At 42.1% G+C, this 19,077-nt stretch overlaps 1 protein-coding gene across 4 annotated transcripts in view; it reads right to left on the reverse strand.

Annotated features, from left to right (window-relative positions):
• The window catches only part of LATS1 (large tumor suppressor kinase 1), a 66,129-nt gene extending 47,622 nt beyond the window's left edge, over window positions 1–18,507 (reverse strand). For 3 of the 4 annotated variants that reach the window (XM_054491985.2, XM_063667105.1, XM_063667102.1), the window contains exons 1-2: window positions 18,048–18,507; window positions 2,047–2,534 (exon numbers count right to left, since the gene is read on the reverse strand). In XM_054491985.2, coding sequence (XP_054347960.1) covers window positions 2,047–2,394 — 348 coding nt within the window. In that variant the 5' untranslated portion in view covers window positions 2,395–2,534; window positions 18,048–18,507. Of the gene's footprint in view, window positions 1–2,046; window positions 2,535–18,047 lie in introns of those variants that run through there. The other variant, XM_063667103.1, reaches the window with a different exon arrangement.
• Window positions 18,508–19,077: the final 570 nt, after the last annotated feature.

The raw sequence follows: 19,077 nt of genomic DNA on the forward strand, positions 1-19,077 counted from the left end.
AAAGAACTTTTAATTACCTTAAAGGTATAGGCCATGTCACTATCCTGACTGATGGGTGGGGCGCACACATAGTAAGAGCTCCATAAATACATATTACTTACTGGGTGATTTATCTGACATAACACATTACCACTCGGGGCCTTTATAGCTATGTGATTTCATAACTTCTCTTGCTTAGCAATATGTAAAAGGAAAGAATAAGATCAATAATTATTCTTTGCCTTTTGGCTAAGGGATTAGGAAGAAAGTGCTTGGGACAATCTCCACTCAAGCCATTTCTTTAATCCTCCAAATACTAATGAGAAAAACATTATCCCAGGTTCTTCCCTCCTCCTCCTCTCTCTATTTCCTGGTCCAAATCCAGTATTTTTAGAACACTTAAGTACAAAAATGATAGAAAATAATATTAATCAAATAAGTAAATAGAATGTGCCAGAAATAAAATTTCTTTTTTTCGGCTGGGTGTGGTGGCTCATGCCTGTAATCCCAGCACTTTGGGAGGCCAAGGTGGGCGGATCACGAGGTCAGGAGTTCGAGACCAGCCTGGCCAACATGGTGAAACCCTGTCTCTACTAAAAACACAAAATTAGCTGGGCATGGTGGCACATGCCTGTAATCCCAGCTACTTGGGAGGCTGAGGCAGGAGAATTGCTTGAACTCGGGAGGCAGAGGTTACAGAGAGCTGAGATCGCGCCACTGCACTCCAGTTTGGGTGACTGAGCAAGGCTCTGTCTCAAAAAATATAAAAAATAAAAAATAAAACTTTTTTTCCTTCTAGTTTAGTTGTAAATCTCCCTTTTCAAATCATTTACTATAATGCATACTTAGGTTCTCATTTTTTAAATTAAATACAGATATATATGGAAATTCGGCCACCAAAAAAACACACAAAACAACAAAAAACAAACAGTGAAGGAATTTTAAGAGTAGTTATCTTTATACAGTGAAGCTAAATATAATTTTCAGCTTCTTCTTTACACTTTTAAATTGTTAACAGAAAATAGGTAATATTTTTGCAATCAGAAAAAACATTACTATAATTTTGAAAAATGTAATTAACTGTTTTTTTGAGATGGAGTTTCCCTCTTGTTGCCCAGGCTGGAGAGCAATGGCGCGATCTCGGCTTACTGTAACCTCTACCTCCCGGGTTCAAGCGATTATCCTGCCTCAGCCTCCCAAGTAGCTGGGATTACAGGCACGTGCCACCATGCCCAGCTAATTTTGTATTTTTAGTAGAGACAGGGTTTCACCATGTTGGTCAGGCTGGTCTGGAACTCCTGACCTCAGGTGATCCACCCACCTTGGCTTCCCAAAGGGCTGGGATTACAGGCGTGCACCACCGTGCCCGGCCTAACTTTTGATTATTCACATTTAGTTAAATTTTACATTGCCCATCTAAAATGACTCCTGATACCTAAAATATTCATGCTCACAAGGTATGTTATCATAAGAAGCAAATTCTATTAATAACCTAAATGAAATGATTAAATATACCGGTTATGAAAAAACTTCAAAATGGATTCTGAAGAGAAATATTAAAGACTTGGCAGTTAGCCTGAAGTGAAATTTTGTTAGTTTTTGTGAATTTAAGATTTGGGCCTGAGAACACAACTGCTTACATAAACTCGTAACTATAATTCTTTCTCCCTACTATAAAGTTAAATTTCATATCCTTGGAACTATCATTTCCCCAACAGCCACTTAGTTCACCAAGCTTGTATTTCACACAAACAGATGTCCTTCCCCTACCCTCACCTGTGGCTTTCTTCAACTGCACTTCCATTCTGACTTCACGACCTGGCCTTTTACATTCCAGAAACTCCAGAATTTAGTGATACATATCACAGAAGAAACTAAAGAAATAATATCATTTTGTAACAGTAATTAATGGAATTATAAACATAACATTCTTTGCTGATAGAATACATAAATGTGTATACAGGGTTAAATTCTCCCAAAGGAAACATTTTGGCATGTTACCACCCAAAAAGTGTTACATAGCATAAGGTAAGAAGAATCCTTTCTTTTGTCTTTAAACATTCTTACCTCATCAAATCCAGCAGCTTGCAAGTCTTGAAGCATTTGTGGATTAACTTCTGAAGTACTCCGAGAAGAATTTGTTTCATTTGCAAATGGAAGCAGAGAGTTTCGAATTTCCTGCAAGGCTTTATGATGCGTCCCAAATTTGGGTGGATTTCTGACTTGTCGAGGATCTTCGGTTGACATTTTACCCATGTTATGCTCAGCCTTAGCAGCATCAGATGGTTTAGATAAATTCCTAAGGGATTCCCGAATTTCTTGTAACATTTGCCGGCTACTGCCAGTATAGTTACTGGCAGGAAAGGTCTTAGGCCTCATTTGTCTATATCCTTCTGGCTTTTCACTCCTCTTCATGAAAACATCTATATATGTAGCCCACACGAAGGACTTCTTTATTTGATAGATCCAGAGCTTTCTTCTGAGCAAAAGTGAAAATGATCCTTCAGGGAAGTCCCCAGGACTGTTAAAATTCTTTACAATATAAATAATTAACTCTATAAAAGAAAGAAAGAAAGGAAAGCTATAAAGTGGTTAATAAACCAGTGCCATGTATTAGAGGAAAAGTCCATTGATACAGGGGTTAAGAGATTCAGGTTATAGTTCTGACTCCATTAAGGATTACTCCGGGTTCAGGACAAGTTACTTAATCTCTCCATGTCTACTTCCTAGCCTATAACCTAGATTTACCTCAAATAGCAGCTATGATGATTAAAAAAAAAAAAAAAAAAGTTATTTAGTAAGCATACAAAGCATTTATACAAATGCCAGGGATTATTAAGTGAACAATAAAACAGGTAACCTCTTATTAACAACTTCACCTAGAGGATCAAATTTTAAATTTTACAAATCAGGCTTCAAGATTTCTTTAGAAGGGTATTGTTGCTTTAAATTTATTTATTTTTTTTATTTTTATTTTTTGAGATGGAGTCTCACTCTGTCACCCAGACTGGAGTGCAGTGGCGTGATCTTGGCTCACTACAAACTCTGCCTCCTGGGTTCAAGCAATTCTCCTGCCTCAGCCTCCCCAATAGCTGGGATTACAGGCACCCGCCACCATGCCCAGCTAACTTTTTTTGTATTTTTAGTAGAGATGGGGTTTCGCCATGTTGGCCAGGCTGGTCTTGAACTCCTGACCTCATGATCCGCCTACCTCGGCCTCCCAAAGTGCTGGGATTACAGGTGTGAGCCACCACGCCCAGCCTTTTTTTTTTGAGACAGAGTCTTGCTTTACCCCCCAGGCTAGAGTGCAGGAGTGTAGTGGTGCGACCTTGGCTCACTGCAACCTCCGCCTCTCAGGTTCAAGTGATTCTCCTGCCTCAGCATCCCAAGAAGCTGTGATTACAGGCGTCTGCCACCACGCCCAGCTAATTTTTGTATTGTTTAGTAGAGATGGGGTTTCACTATGTTGGCCAGGCTGGTCTCGAACTCCTGGCCTCAAGTGATTCACCTGCCTTGGCCTCCCAAAGTGCTGGGATTGCAGGCTTGAGCCACTGCACTCCTCCGCTTTAAAAAGATTTTTAAACCACTATTCCAGAAGTTCCCTTTATGCTTCAAAAACCGATGCCTGAGTTTATTTTCCAAGCTATGAACTAGGACTCTGATATGGTTTGGATCTGTGTCCCCACCAAATCTCATGTCGAACTTTAGTCCCCACTGTTAAAGGTGGGGTCTGGTAGGAGGTGGTTGGATCTTATGGATGAATCTCATGAATGGCTTAGCTGGATATACAGTACTCCTGTGAGTACTAGAAAAGCACAGCACTTGTAATGGAAAGCAACAACAAAAAATGAGATTCAAGTACTTGTTCAGGGGCCAGGCATGGTGGCTCAGGCCTATAATCACAGCACTTGGGAGGCCAAGAAGGGAGGACTGCTTGAGCTCAGGAATTTGAAACCAGCCTGGGCAACATAGGGAGACCCTGTCTACATTAAAAAAAAAAAAAAATTACTTGTTCTGTTAATTAGTAGCAATGTGGACTTGGGCATTTAATTCTCTGAAACTGACTCCTGAGACATAAAGTGGTTATCAACATCTAATAAACTGAACTAGGATTAAGAGGAACAATGCAACACAAGTAAAGGAATATACACACAAGTATGTAAAGATGTAGGCTGTTCCTTGCAACATCATTTATAACAGCAAAAGTTGACACCAGTCTAGATGTTCATCAGTGGAGGACTGTTCAAGTAATTCATAGTACATTTATATAATATACATCTAAGTCAAAAAGAATGATGCAGTTTTTTTTTTTTTGAGATGGAGTTTCACTCTTGTTCCCCAGGCTGGAGTGCAATGGCACGATCTTGGCCCACTGCAACCTCCACCTCCCGGGTTCAAGTGATTCTCCTGCCTCAGCCTCCCGAATAGCTGGGATTACAGGCATGCAGCACCATGCCCAGCTAATTTTGTATTTTTGGTAGAGACGGGATTTATCCATGTTGGTCAGGCTGGTCTCGGACTCCCGACCTCAGGTGATCCGCCCACCTCAGCCTCCCAAAGTGCTGGGATTACAGGCGTGAGCCACTGTGGCCGGCAGAATGATGTAGTTCTATATAATATACAGACATAAACAGATACCCAAATGTATCCTAAGCAAAAAAAGCAAATTCACCATACTGTATATAAAACTAACCTATTTTCTGTTCTAAAATTAGATTACAATTTATTGCTGTGAAAATATGCTAAAAAACACTTTAAATGGGTAAACTTAGGGTTTGTTTTTTTTTTTCTTTTGAGACAGGGTCTCATTCTGTTGCTCAGGCTGGAGTACAGTGGTTTGATCACAGCTCACTGCAGCCTCAACCTCCTGTGCTCATGTGATCCTCCTGCCTAAGCCTCCCAAGTAGCTGGGAATGCAGGAAGATACCACCCTGCCCAGCTAATTTGTTAATTTTTTGTAAAACAAAGTCTCCCTATGTTGCTCAGGCTGGTCTTGAACTCCTGGGTTCAAGTGCTCAGGTAAGCCTCCTGCCTCAGCCTCCCAAAGTGGTGGGATTACAGGCATGAGCCACCCCACCTAGCCTGAGTAAACTTTATAGTATATAAATTGTATGTTAATAGAGCTGTTAAAAATATTCCCATTTTTAATTTTTTAAAATTTATATTTATAGAAATTAATTATATACACACACACATATTTGTAGCATGCTTGAGACATGACGAAGCCCTGTAGCAGCCACTAGAGGTAGTTTCCTGATGACTTCACCTCATAAATCAGTGCTCTCATGGCACAATTGCTAAATTAGCTATGAATCAAACTCTATGACAAGCAGCTCACATTTCTCCACTTTAAAAAAAAAAAGATGAACTTTTTCATTGCCTGAAAATTACACATATTCTATCTATAATATAATAATACATGAATAATATAATTATTTTGTAAATGAAATTAGGATGGACATACCATGTGCTTTTTATGAAGGAAGCTGGTCCCTAAAGCATTTTCTTTTCTAAGCTTTCCCAAAATATTAATTTAATAGCTTACTAATGAGTTTTTCTAAGCTTAGCATTTAGCTCACCAGTCTAAAGTTTGCAGAATTCACCTCTGGCCCTTTCTAAAAGTGAAGATACTTTCTATATTAGGTCTTCCGAAACCTATCATTTCTCCATGATCAAGGATTAACACTGTTGTGGAATCTTACATGTCAGTTCTTTTAGTATCTGGATTGCAATTCATTTATAGGATCTAGGTATTCTTTCAATATCTCATTTATTTTGGGTTTCAACTGTAAGTTAATCATCACTTTATTATTATTGTTATTTTACCGTTTCCAAGATCATCCTGAGAGAGAGAGAGAAAAAAAAAAAAGAAAAGAAACATAGTTTTGCTTCTGTCAAAATATTTGCTTCCATTTCCCTATAATGGGACCCGGTCACCAGTAGGTAGGCAAAAATATTTGAACTTACAAATGCAGGTAACTTGCCCCTTCTTTCTGCTGTTAAAAAAATACAGCTTGCATCCTTATTGAAAAATTCAAGTATTTATATAAATATATACAGCAGAAAAAAAGTAGAAGTCCCTCATAATTCACCTTCCTCAAGAGTGAGAATCACTGTAGTGGGCTGAATAATGGCCTCTCCAAAGATATTCCTGAGCCAGGCATGGTGGCTCACGCCTATAATCCCAGCACTTTGGGAGGCCAAGGTGGGTGGACCACCTGAGGTCGGGAGTTTGAGACCAGCCTGACCAACATGGAGAAACCCTGTCTCTACTAAAAATACAAAATTAGCTGGGCGTGGTGGCACATGCCTGTAATCTCAGCTACTCGGGAGGCTGAGGCAGGAGAATCGCTTGAACTCGGGAGGTGGAGGTTGTGGTGAGCCGAGATCGCGCCATTGCACTCCAGCCTGGGCAAGAAGAGTGAAACCCGAGATCGCGCCATTGCACTCCAGCCTCGGCAACAAGAGTGAAACCCGGTCTCAAAAAAAAAAAGAAAAAGATATTCCTGGCTTATGCCTGTGATCCCAACACTTTGGGAGGCCAAAGTGGGAGGTCACTTGAGCTCAGGATTTCAAGACCAGCCTGGGTGGACAACATGGCAAAACCCCATCTCCACAAATACTACAAAAAACGAGCTGAGTGTGGCAGTGTGTGTGACTGTAGTACCGGCTGCTCAGGAGACTGAGGTGGGAGGATCACTTGAGTCCAGGAGGTAGAGGCTACAGTGAGCCATGACTGTGCCACTGCACTCCAGCCTAGGAGAGACAGTGAGACCCTGTCTCAAAAAAAAAAAAAGATATTCCCCCTCCTAATCTTCTCTGGAACTTGTAAATGTTATCTTATTTGGAAAAAGGGATGCTGCAGATGTGATTAAGGATTTTGAGATTAAGTGATTGTCATGGATTAACAGAGTAAGTCCCACATGCAATTACAAGTGCCCTTTTGAGAGGTAGAAGGAGGTCTGATTCACACAGAAAAAGGAAGGCAATGTGATGATGAAGTCAGAAGCCAAGGATGTCAGCAGCCAACAGAAGCTGGAAGTGGCAAGGGACAGCTTCTCTCCTAGAGCCTCTGGAGGAAAACTGGCCTTGCTAATGCCTTGATTTTAGACTTCTGGCCTCCACAACTGTGAGAGGATAAATTTATGTTGTTTTAAGCCATCAGGTTTATAGTGATTTGTTACATAAGACACAGGAAACTAATAATAATCACTATTAATACTGAATATTCTAACATATACTACTATTAAACAAAAGGGGATCATAATACACAAAATTGGACATCTCATTTTTTTTTTTTTTTTTTTTTTTGAAGATGGAGTCTCACTCTGTCGCCCAGGCTGGAGTGCAGTGGGGTGATCTTGGCTCACTGCAACCTCTGCCTCCCTGGTTCAAGCAATTCTCCTGCCTCAGCCTCCTGAGTAGCCAGGATCACAGGTGCGCACCACCACGCCAGGCTAATTTTTGTATTTTTAGTAGAGATGGGGTTTCACCATGTAGGTCAGGCTGGTCTCGAACTCCTGACCTCGTGATCTGCCTGCCTTGGCCTCCCAAAGTGCTGGGATTACAGGTATGAGCCACTGCGCCCAGCCGGACATCTCATTCTTTTACATAATCATGGCGAATTATGAGAAGACAATGGGGTCTGGGGGTTTACACCTGTAATCCCAATACTTTCTCGGAGGTCCAGGTGGGAGGATCACTTGAGGCAAGGAGTTCAAGACAAGAAGAGAATGTATTGCTGTCCAAATTTATCTTATCTTACCTTTTCCCCCCATCGCATTTCATGAGATTTACATTCCATGCAGTATACATTAGAAAACGCTGGACTAGAGAAATTCATTCTAGTCTTATACTCTGATGTAACTCCTAACATTGAGTGCACAAAGGTCAGAGAAAGGACTGAGTTCCGGTATATCTGTAACAATGTGTTTTAGGTTTAAATAACTGAAAACTTATTTTAAGCATATTTCTATCATCTACATGTTGAAAATACTTGTGGATAAAATAAATAATGCCTGGAATTTATTTCATAATAATTTGGTTGTATGCTGAAGGGGTTGGGGATATAAATGAGACAAAAGTTATCATTTGTTGAAAACTGTTGTAGCTGAGTAATGGGTATATGAGGGTTCACTGTACTAGTCTCTTTCTTCTTATTATTTATTTTCTAGAGACAGGGGCTCACCATGTTGCCCAGGCTAGTCTTGAACTCCTGGCATCAAGCAATCCTACTGCCTTGGCCTTTCTCTTTACTTTTGTGTATTCTTGAAGTTTTCCAAAATAGAGAGTTAAAAAAGAAAAAAAAAGGAAAGGAAATGACTGGATCCTAGAATGGTTCTGCTACAAATTCTTATTTAAATATATGCAATTAAAATACGCAGGATTTATTTTAAAGAAACTATTATTTCTATCAAACAATATCACTTCATTTATCAGGGGAAATAGCAGAAGCATTACATTTGAATATTCATTTCTATTTTAATTGTACGAGACCAGCCTGGTCAATATGGTGAAACCCCGTCTCTACTAAAAATACACAAATTAGCCGGGCGTGGTGGCAGGCACCTGTAGTCCCAGCTACTTGGAAGGCTGAGGCAGGAGAATCGCTTGAACCACAGAGGCAGAGGTTGCAGTGAGCCGAGACTGCACCACTGCACTCCAGCCTGGGCGACAGAGTGAGACTCAGTCTCAAAAAAAAAAAAAAAAAAAAAAAAATTTTCAATTGTAAGATAATCTAAATCTTTTTATTTCAAAAGCGCTGAAATGGAGGAATTGTGTATATCTTTAGCCAATTGCTTTTGGTAAATATACTGTGGCAGAGACTATATTCACATACAGTACTCGACTCCATTTCCCAGATTTGGCCAAAGCTGGATGAGCAGATGTAACATATCTCAATTCTGGACTGAGGCAGTTAAAAGTCACTTTGCTTCGGTTTTCCTGCTTTAATGACAATGTAGGTTACATTCTGAGATGGTGGCTTGACAATATGGAAGGAAGGTGGATCCCTAAGCCACTGCATGGAGAACCCTACTGACTCCCACTGAACTCTGAGCAAGAGAAACATTTCTGTTGTGTTAAGCCATTGATATTTGGGGATTTGTTACCACAAAACAGCCAAATAATACTGTGAAAATAGACAAAGACTGCCCAGACGGAAACAAACAGAGGCTATTTAATCAGATCTTACTATATAGGTAGGGAGTCAGCCACTGTCAACTTGTGCTTGGCAAAGATTCAAAGGCAAGTAGGGGAGTGGGAAATCTTTATACTAAAAAAAGGGGGAAGACTTCAGGTATGCTCTGATTGTAGGTTGTTGGCATGGGAAACTGGAGGTGGGCTAACTGGTGTAAACCAAAAATAAAATTCTAAGTCCCTCAACCATCTCAATGAACCCCTCCTCTCAGCCAAGAGCATTTGAAAGTTAACCTGAAAAACTAGTTCCAGCCATGATGGGAAGTGGGGTTTGGCCATATCTCATTATTCCCTCCTCCCTTTTGGAATTCAGGCACAGCTGACCAGCATTAACATTAAAACAAATCTTAAGACTGACAAAACAGACTCTCTGTAGCAATAAGATACCCAATTCCAGCCTGACTCTAGCATAGTATCACATGACAGATGGCAGGCCCTGAAAGAAATCCAAGTATTTGACCCCAAATTATGTTTCTTTGCCATATCTTCAAACAGTCCTGCAAAGCTGTCTCTTGTGGGGAAAATCTACATTCTGAAGATAATTCCCTTCCTTTCTCAGGCCTTTTGCCTGATCCAGGAGAGAATCAACCCTGATAAGAAACATTTACAATATATTATCTCTGAAGCCTGCCACCTGGAGGCTTCCTTCACATAATGGGAACTTTGGTCTCCACAACCCCTTACCTTAACTCAGACATTCCTTCCTATTGATTCTATCTGCATAATGAGAACCCTGGTCTCCACAACCCCTTATCTTTTTTTTTTTTTTTTAGACGGAGTCTGACTCTGTTGCCCAGGCTGGAATGCAGTGGCTTGATCTTGGCTCACCACAATCTCCGCCTCCCAGGTTCAAGTGATTCTCCTGCCTCAGCCTCCTGAGTAGCTGGGATTATAGGCGTGTGCTACCATGCCTAGCTAATTTTTGTATTTTCAGTAGAGATGGGGTTTCACTATGTTGGCCAGGCTGGTCTCGAACTCCTGACCTCGTGATCTACCTGCCTCGGCTTCCCAAGGTGTTGGGATTACAGGTGTGAGCCACTGTGCCTGGCCACAACCCCTTATCTTAACCTAGATACTCCCTTCTATTGATTCTAGGTCTTTAGACAGTAACAACTCTTTCAACCAACTGCCAATCAGAAAATCTGTGAATCTACCTATGACCTGGAAGCCATCTGCTTCAAGGTGTCTTCCTTTCTGGACCTAATCAATGTACATCTTACATATACTGATTGATGTCTTATGTCTCCCTAAAATGTATAAAACCAAGCTGTAGTCTGATCACCTTGGGCACATGTTCTCAGGAGCTCCTGAGGGCTGTGTCATCGGGCAATGGCCACTCATATTTGGCTTAGAATAGATCTCTTAAAATATTTTACAGAGTTTGACTCTTCGTCGACACTGGAAGCAGGGTATCCTATGTGGTTGATTTGGAAAGCATATTTGGCTTTCTCTGAGTTGTCCCGAATTGGAAGTAGGCACAAAAATTACGGAAGCTGGCAATTACTGACCAAGTCCTGACTGTTTGGGCCTATTGCTACATAGGTCATGGGTCAGAGTTCTAGTTTTATATATGATCTGGCCATCGTCCAACTGTATATTCAGTGTTTCATTATCCTAATACAGAAAACTGGTACCTGGAAGTGAGGTGCTGCTACAATAAAAACCTTTGCAGTCCTGCCTTAGTGATACTGCCTTAGTGGTCAGATTGAGGGCTGAGAGGAAACAGATACCGGAGGCTGGAAAGATGGAGGATCATGTTTTATAGTGGCAAAATATCTGGTAAAGCTGTTGCCTATAATAACTTTTCATACAACTACAAGGTCAGTGAACATACAAAGAGGCTACTGACCTTGTAGTCTTATAAGAGTTTGGTAAAGAGGATTTTGGAAGTGAATATTGGCTGCTATTAGATATTTAGCAAATATCATAAGTAAATGATGAGTTCAAGAAGGAAGTAGCAGATTTGAAAGCAAAAACAGAATAGAATAGAAAAAGTTCAGAAATTTAAAGCCTTGAAGGATTGGAAAAGCAGCTTGCATTTAGACCCTTAGACCCCTAGAGGCAGGATTAAAAGACTGAGCACAGATGCCCACTGAAACCCCTTAGCTAACTAGTGCTTCTGTGGTTAAGACCATATTAAACATGTAGCCTTCCCGTCAAACCTAATAGCCTCAAACAACCAAATGAGAGGAGGAGGAATAGACGCTCTTAAATCTTTGGATGAGTTTACCAATACAGGTGAACTTCGACTGTGGTTACTGACACATAGAACTGATGGAAACCAAACAGATCGGAAGACGCTTACTAACTTTAAAGAAACTGTTTTGTTTAAAAAAAAAATCTTTTGGCCGGGCGCGGTGCCTCATGCCTGTAATTCCAGCACTTTGGGAGGCCAAGGCAGGCGGATCACGAGGTCAGGAGTTTGAGACCAGCCTGGCCAATAAGGTGAAACCTCATTTCTACTAAAAAATACAAAAATTAGCTGGGCGTGGTGGCATGTGCCTGTAGTCCCAGCTACTCAGAAGGCTGAGGCAGAAGAATTGCTTGAACCTGGGAGGCGGAGGTTGCAGTGAGCTGAGATTGTGCCACTGCACTCTAGCCTGGGTGACAGGGTGAGACTCCATCTCAAAAAACAAAAAGAATTTTTTTTTTTCTTAAATCATCTCAAGTTCATACTAAAAAAATCTTTTTGTCTATTCAAAATTTAAAACCCTCGGGCCCCCAACTTCTATGAGCAATAAGCTAGTTGAAAAAGATTTGTATGTTCCAAAGGGAAGGTACAATACACACTTCACAGGTGGTCAAGGATGATCATTAAAACAACGGATGGGAGAGTTCCTTCCAAATAAATCAGGGTCCAAACTCCCCTACCTCCAGGGCTGGTTGCTTACACAGAAGCTGCCTAGGAGATTTCAGATTATAGATCAGCATTTGCTGCTTATCTCCCATTATTCTCTTTTTCTAGGAAGAGCGCTTACTGTGGCCCTTGTGTACTGCGGTGAGTAAGGGGAAGAGAAAAGGAAGGGAGATAGAGAGGAGACACAGTGAGTGACAGAAGAGAGAGTGCGCACACACGCAGCACACAGGACACATTACTTCACAGGTCCCTGGACCAAGAGGAACCATATCTGGACCTGATTAAGAGATTATTGGGCATGTGGACCATAGGACCCATGAATCTTGGCTCTATCGCTATTCAGGGCCCAATTTCTTAGCAAAAGAATAACAATACTGTGACCATCTTTCCACAGTTAGGTGTCATGTTTCTTTCATTTATTTATTGATTGATTCATTGATTTTGAGATGGAGTTTCGCTCGTCACCCAGGCTGGAGTGCAATGGCGTGATCTCGACTCACAGCAACCTCCACCTCCCGGGTTCAAGCAATTCTCCTGCCTCAGCCTCCCAAGCAGCTGGGATTACAGGCCATGTGCCACCACACCCGGTTAATTTTCTATTTTTAGTAGAGACGGAGTTTCTCCATGTTGGTCAGGCTGGTCTCGAACTCCCGACCTCAGGTAACCGCCCACCTTGGCCTCCCAAAGTGCTGGGATTACAGGCGCGAGCCACTGCGCCGAGCCATATATCTTCTATTCTCTCTTTTCTAATAGAGATGAGGGTCTCGCTATGTTGATGAGGCTGGTCTCAAACTCCTGGCCTCAAGCAATCCTCCCATCTTGGCCTCCCAAAGTGCTGGGATTACAGGTGTGAGCCAAGGCCAGTATCATGTTTGTTTGATTCTAAGCATGCTTTTCTACATTTTAATATTTCTAAAATTTAGGGCCGGGTGCAGTGGCTCATGCCTGTAATTCCAAAACTTTTGGAGGCTGAAGTGGGCGGATCTCTTGAGCCCAGGTGTTTGAGACTAGCCTAGGCAACAAAGTGAGACCCTATCTCTACAAAAAATAGAAAAAATCAGCCAAGTATGTTAGTGTGCACCTGCAGTCCCAGCTACTGGAGAGACTGAGGTGGGTGGATCAATTGAGCCCAGGAGGTCGAGGCTGCAGTGGGCCGTGATTGTGCCACTACACTCCAGCCTGGGCATCAGAGCAAAACTGTCCCAGAAAAAAAAATAAATAAATAAATTTAGTATATCTTAAGATCAACCCTTGGGCCCCCAACTTCTATGAGCAATAAGCTAGCTGAGAAAGATGTGTACCTTCCAACGAGAGAATACTCACCCAACACACACTTCACAGGTGGCCAAGGATGATAATTAAAACAATGGATGAGAGTTCCTTCCAAATAAATCAAGGTCCAACCTCCCCTCCAAAGCACAGAAGTTCTAGAGTAGCAGTCATTGCACATGCCTAACTTAACCATACATAAAAGTCGAAATCTCTGTTACCTCAATTGTATTATTTTCTTTTTTTTTTTTTTTTTGAGACAGAGTCTCCCTCTGTTGCCCAGGCTGGAGTGCAATGGTGCCATCTCGGCTCACTACAACCTCCGCCTCCCGGGTTCAAGCAATTCTCCTGCCTCAGCCCCCCAGGTAGCTGGGATTACAGGTGCTCGCCACCACACCCGGCTAATTTTTTGTATTTTTAGTAGAGACGAGGTTTCACCATGTTGCCCAGGCTGGTCTCGAATGCCTGACCTCGGGTGATCCACCTGCCTTGGCCTCTCAAAGTGCTGCGATTACAGGTGTGAGCCACCATACCCAGACAATTGTAATATTTTCATTGGCAGCATCATATATGATGCTCAAAATGTTTTTTCTTTTTTTCTGTTTTTTTTTTTTTTTTTTTTTTTGAGAAGGAGTTTCTCTAGTTTCTCTCTTGTTGCCCAGGTTGGAGTGCAATGGCGCAATCTCAGCTGACTGCAACCTCTGCCTCCCGGGTTCAAGCGATTCTCCTGCGTCAGCCTCCCAAGTAGCTGGAATTACAGGCATGTGCCACCATGTGTGGCTAATTTTTGTATTTTTAGTAGAGACGGGGTTTCACCATGTTGGCCAGGGTGGTCTTGAACTCCTGACCTCAGGTGATCCACCTGCCTCGGCCTCCCAAAGTGCTGGGATTATAGGCATGAGCCACTGCGCACGGCCTCTTTTTTTCTTTTATCATTATTACTTTTTTTTTTTTTTTTTTTTGTGAGACAGTCTCACTCTGTTGCCCAGGCTGGAGTGCAGTGTCATATTCTGGCTCACTGCAACCTCTGCTTTCCAAGTTCAAGTGATTCTCATGCCTCAGCCTCTGGAGTAGCTGGGACTACAGGTACCCACCACCACACCCGGCTAATTTTTGTATTTTTAGTAGAGACAGGGGTTTGCCATGTTGGTCAGGTTGGTCTTGAACTCCTGACCTCATGTGATCCACCCACCTCAGCCTCCCAAAGTGCTGGGATTACAAGCATGAGCTACCACGCCCAGCTATTATTATTTTTGTAAATAGAGATGGAGATCTTGCTAGGTTGCCCAGGCTGGTCTCAAACTCCTGAATTCAAGTGTTCCTCCTGCCTCAGCCTCCCAAAATACTGGAATTACACCATGCCTGGTCCACAAAATGTTCTGAAAAGATTCCATTGTGATATAGTATTGTGCACTCAAACTGTCATTCAATAGACAATGCAATTAAACGCATAAGTAATTATTAAATTCAAGCAAGATCACAGAATTTTCAAAGGTAAGACAGACTCAAAAATCTGCCAAAACTTTTGGAGTTATCTTCAGAAGAAGCTGTTTAATTTCCAGCTATAGGCAATTCAATTAAGAAGAAGAAGAAAAAAAACTAAGTAAGCAAAAAGGAAAGGAAAGCAAAACCCCAGTATTCTTCAATATACCTTAAAATTATACACACAATCATAAAGAAAATATAGGTTAAGATAATTAACTAGCATTATGAAAAGCAGCCTGTTATCATGATGTTGCATTAACTAACCAAAGTAATTCAGAAGAATCCTAGATTCTGAATGTGAATAAGGCTGAGACTCAAACTTTATTGTGACAGACGAAAATGGTATACAATTGAATGAATAAATGTATGCTATTATTAATAAAACTTTATGTTTACTTTCTTCCAGCTAAAAAATTGCTACTAAATAGATGGCTTATCTTAGATTTAGTGGTATTTCAGAATTGAGAAAGCATGATAGTTCAACCTTATTCCTTTAAATACCCTGATATTGAATTTCATCATGTAGATTTACTATTATTTATTTATTTATTTATTTATTTTTAAGACGGAGTCTCACTCTGTCGCAGGCTGGAGTGCCGTGGTGCCATCTCGGCTCACTGCAACTCGGGTTCAAGTGATTCTCCTGCCTCAGCCTTACAAGTAGCTGGGACTACAGGCACGCGCTACCACACCCAGCTAATTTTTGTATTTTTAGTAGAGATGGGGTTTCACCATGTTGGCCAGGCTGGTCTCAAACTCCAGACCTCAGGTAATCCGCCTGCCTTGGCCCCCCAAAGTGCTGGTTACAGGCATGAGCCACCGCACCCGGCTAGAGGTACTATTACTTATAAATCCCTGACTGATGGACATTTAGGTTGTTCCTCATTTTTTTGCTAATGTGAAATAATACTGCAAACTGGTAACTTCAACTATACTGGTAATATTCTTGTTCTGAGTTCAGGTGGTAAGTTCATGGATGTTCATTTTATTATGCCTCACAGTTTAATAAAATGAACATATGTATAATATACATAGAGCATATTCCTTGCACATAATGAAATTAGTTAATAAAAAAAATTGCTGTAGTAAAAATTCTTGTGCACACATTGCTGAGCATTTTTCTTAAATTCCCGGAAGTGGAATTGCTGGATCAAAGAGAATACATATTTAAAATTCTGATACTTGTCAGAATGCCTTCTAGAAAGTTATACTAATTTTATAATCCCCACAACAAGGCATGGTTAATAATGGCATTACTAAATCTCAACAATCTTTGCTGCTATGACATGTGAAAATTCAAATTATTACTAGGCAAAAAGAATTTTTAAAATAATTCTTCAAAGCAAAACTGCTTACCTTTTTAACCCACACTACGATGGGGCCAGATTCGTCTTAATTCCGATCATGTCACCTATCTACTCCATAACTTTCAATGACTTTTAACCTCATGGTTAAAGTAAGAGCTCTGGAATCAAACTGCCTGGGTATGACAAATCTCCATTTTTTTTTTTTTTTTTTTTTAAAGTTCAGACCCTCACCAAAAATACAAGCATCAACAAACAAGTATCATTGATTAGTTTGTCCAACTTAGGAAAAAAAAATGGTAACATTACATAAGATTTCAAAGTGTTAACTTGGGTTGAATTAAGTTTTTCAGAAAGGTACCCTGGCTGGGTGCAGTAGTGCACCTGTAGTCCCAGCTACTTGAAAGGCTGTGGTGGGAGGATTTGCTCGAGCCCAGGAGTTGGAATCCAGCGCAGGCAACATAGCGAGTTCCCATCTTTAAAGGAAACTGCATACTGACATTTTCTTCAGTTCACTTTCTAATAATTGTCGGATCAAAAGTGAAAGCAACACTGTATCTTCATGCTGAAAAATGACTGCTGTTTCTAATTGGCGAAAATGTTATTCAATGACTAAATACTTTTGTGATGTATAACAATCTCCCATTAACGTAAATAAAACATCTAAAATAACCAAATAACCAGGATTAGAACGGTTCCAAGACTATTTATATAGAACAAGGACTTGCAATAAAAACAACAAAAATAAAAACGACCTACACAATGAAAGCCAGATATTATACATTAAAAATGTAGTAGAAGTATTTTTTGGTGAGCAGCAAGGCATATTCAATCAATATTTAGGCATAGAATGTGCCATTCCAAGCATGGACCATGATCTAGTTTCTTGCAATAGCAGCCAACTGGACTAACACAATGCTACTTCTTCTACTGTTCAAATTCCTCCACTGCCTTAGGGAATCAACTACCCCATTTTACCGTCAGAGATAAGCTTTGTTTTCGTAGCACAGAACATTCATTCCAATTATAATGTCCTACCTTTTCTTCCTCACGGAGGAAATTTGATAAAAAATTTTAACCTTCAATAAATAATTCATAAAGTTCAGACAAGTTTCATGATCGCTAACATTCAAATCCATTTCCAAAACTGGAGTTATACAATATTACTTCTGTGCATGAGATTATACTTATTGTTCACTAGATTTATGAATAACTTCTGGAGGATGATACATGTTTTAAAAGCCGTATTAACATATGAGTTGACAAACATTAAATTTTGTTCCCTTAGAAGTTGACAGAGAAGTCAGAAGGGGGATAAATCAAGTCATCTGAGAGGCATTCATTGAGCTACAAGCCATTTCAGGTTATAAAAAACACTGTTTCCTTAATTGCCGTTCCTTCATTTGCTGTATTTATATACACACTCCTACTCCATAAAGACCTTTCCATCTCTCCCACCTCTTCCAACTATGAACAGTAACCTAAAATCACACTGAACTAGACGTAAGAGACTCCCAGGATTTCTCCAAAGTATACCCAGGATCAAGGCCCTCTGGGATCCAAAGAACTGTAGCTCTTTTACTGCAATTTTCCTTCAGAACCACCTTTCCCGTTCCTTCCCTCCTGGACACCGCCGACTTGCGTGTTGGGGGTGGGGTGGGAGACAGGCCGCCAGAGAGACAGACTCAACCCAGCCAAACCTGCACCTCCGAGGCCGAAAAGCCTGGGGCTCTTCCTGCAGCACCGGGCGCGGCCAACCCTCGCTTCCCCAGGGCAGGGCTCAGCTCGGGTCAATGCAACTAGCCAAGTCAGGCCCGCAGCGTGCCGGCTCTGCCCGCCAGTCCACAGCAACGTCTGGACCCTCGCCAGCGGGGATGGGCGTGGGCCCCGGCGGCCACCGCCCCGCCAACTCGAGCACGGGAGGAGAGCACCCGCTACGCCAGCCCCGGACCTACCTGGAGGGAAGAGCAGAGCTCCTGGACAGCGGCCACGGGCCTGAGGGCGGACGCTGAGGCGGCCGGAGCCCGTCCCAGCAACCCCAAGTATCCCTGGTGGGGCAGAGCGGGGAGAGGAACGGCGGGGCTGCCGCGGGCCAGCGCGGCCCGTCGCGGGGGTCGCGAGGACCTGGCTCTCCCCTTAACACCAGGCCACCGCCGCCGCCGCCATTTTGCCTTCCACTCAGTGTCGCCGACGCCGCACTCCGCTACAGGTTTCCCGGATGTGGGCATTTCCCGGCGTCGCTTGCGCGGGGGCCGAGGACTGGGGGCTTTTGCCCGCCCGGCTGCTGCGAGGGAGCGCGCAGCCTGCGGCCTTCGCGCTTCGTTGCGTCGCGCGCCGCTCTGATCGTTAGTGAGCGTCGCCCCACGTCGCTCCCGCCTGCCCCTTGCTCATACGACTCACCCGCGCCCGTGGGTTAAGGCTGTCTCCCGCCCAGCCTACTTGGTTGATTCAATCCTTTTTCCCATTGATCTATTTCTCTGGACCGAGTAGGGATGCGCATTTCACGGAGCTACGTTCTCAGAAGGGAACAACTGTGAGTTGCTGTGGGAAACCTCGCTGTGGACCTCAGAATTCGAGATTTTTGGCGCTTTGAAATAAAATTTTATTCTTGCTTAGCGTTCTTTCCCCGAACAAGCCGGTGAGCTTCCAGCATCTGTATTTTCTGAATCAGGCAGATAAGAAATTCTTGAGTCAGGACCGATTGATTAGCAGCGGTTTAGAGATCTTATCTGTCAACCGCATCCGTAGAAGGAGGTCGTTATTGCCATAATTGGAATAACGGTGACGGTGTGACAAGAGGTTTTACTTCTGGTTAAGCTGAATGTAAAGTGTGGGATGGGATCGTTGGGTTTGATGTATAAGGTACCGTCCACCCTTTGTGAAGATCGCCTTTGCTAGTTTTTCCCTAGGAAATACACAGTTGGTGTTTTCAAGTACCTTGTTTCGTAATTTTTCTACTACCGAGTATAAAAAAATTAAAGACGT

The sequence above is a fragment of the Pongo pygmaeus genome, chromosome 5 (assembly GCF_028885625.2).
Source record: "Pongo pygmaeus isolate AG05252 chromosome 5, NHGRI_mPonPyg2-v2.0_pri, whole genome shotgun sequence".
Lineage (NCBI taxonomy): Eukaryota > Metazoa > Chordata > Mammalia > Primates > Hominidae > Pongo > Pongo pygmaeus.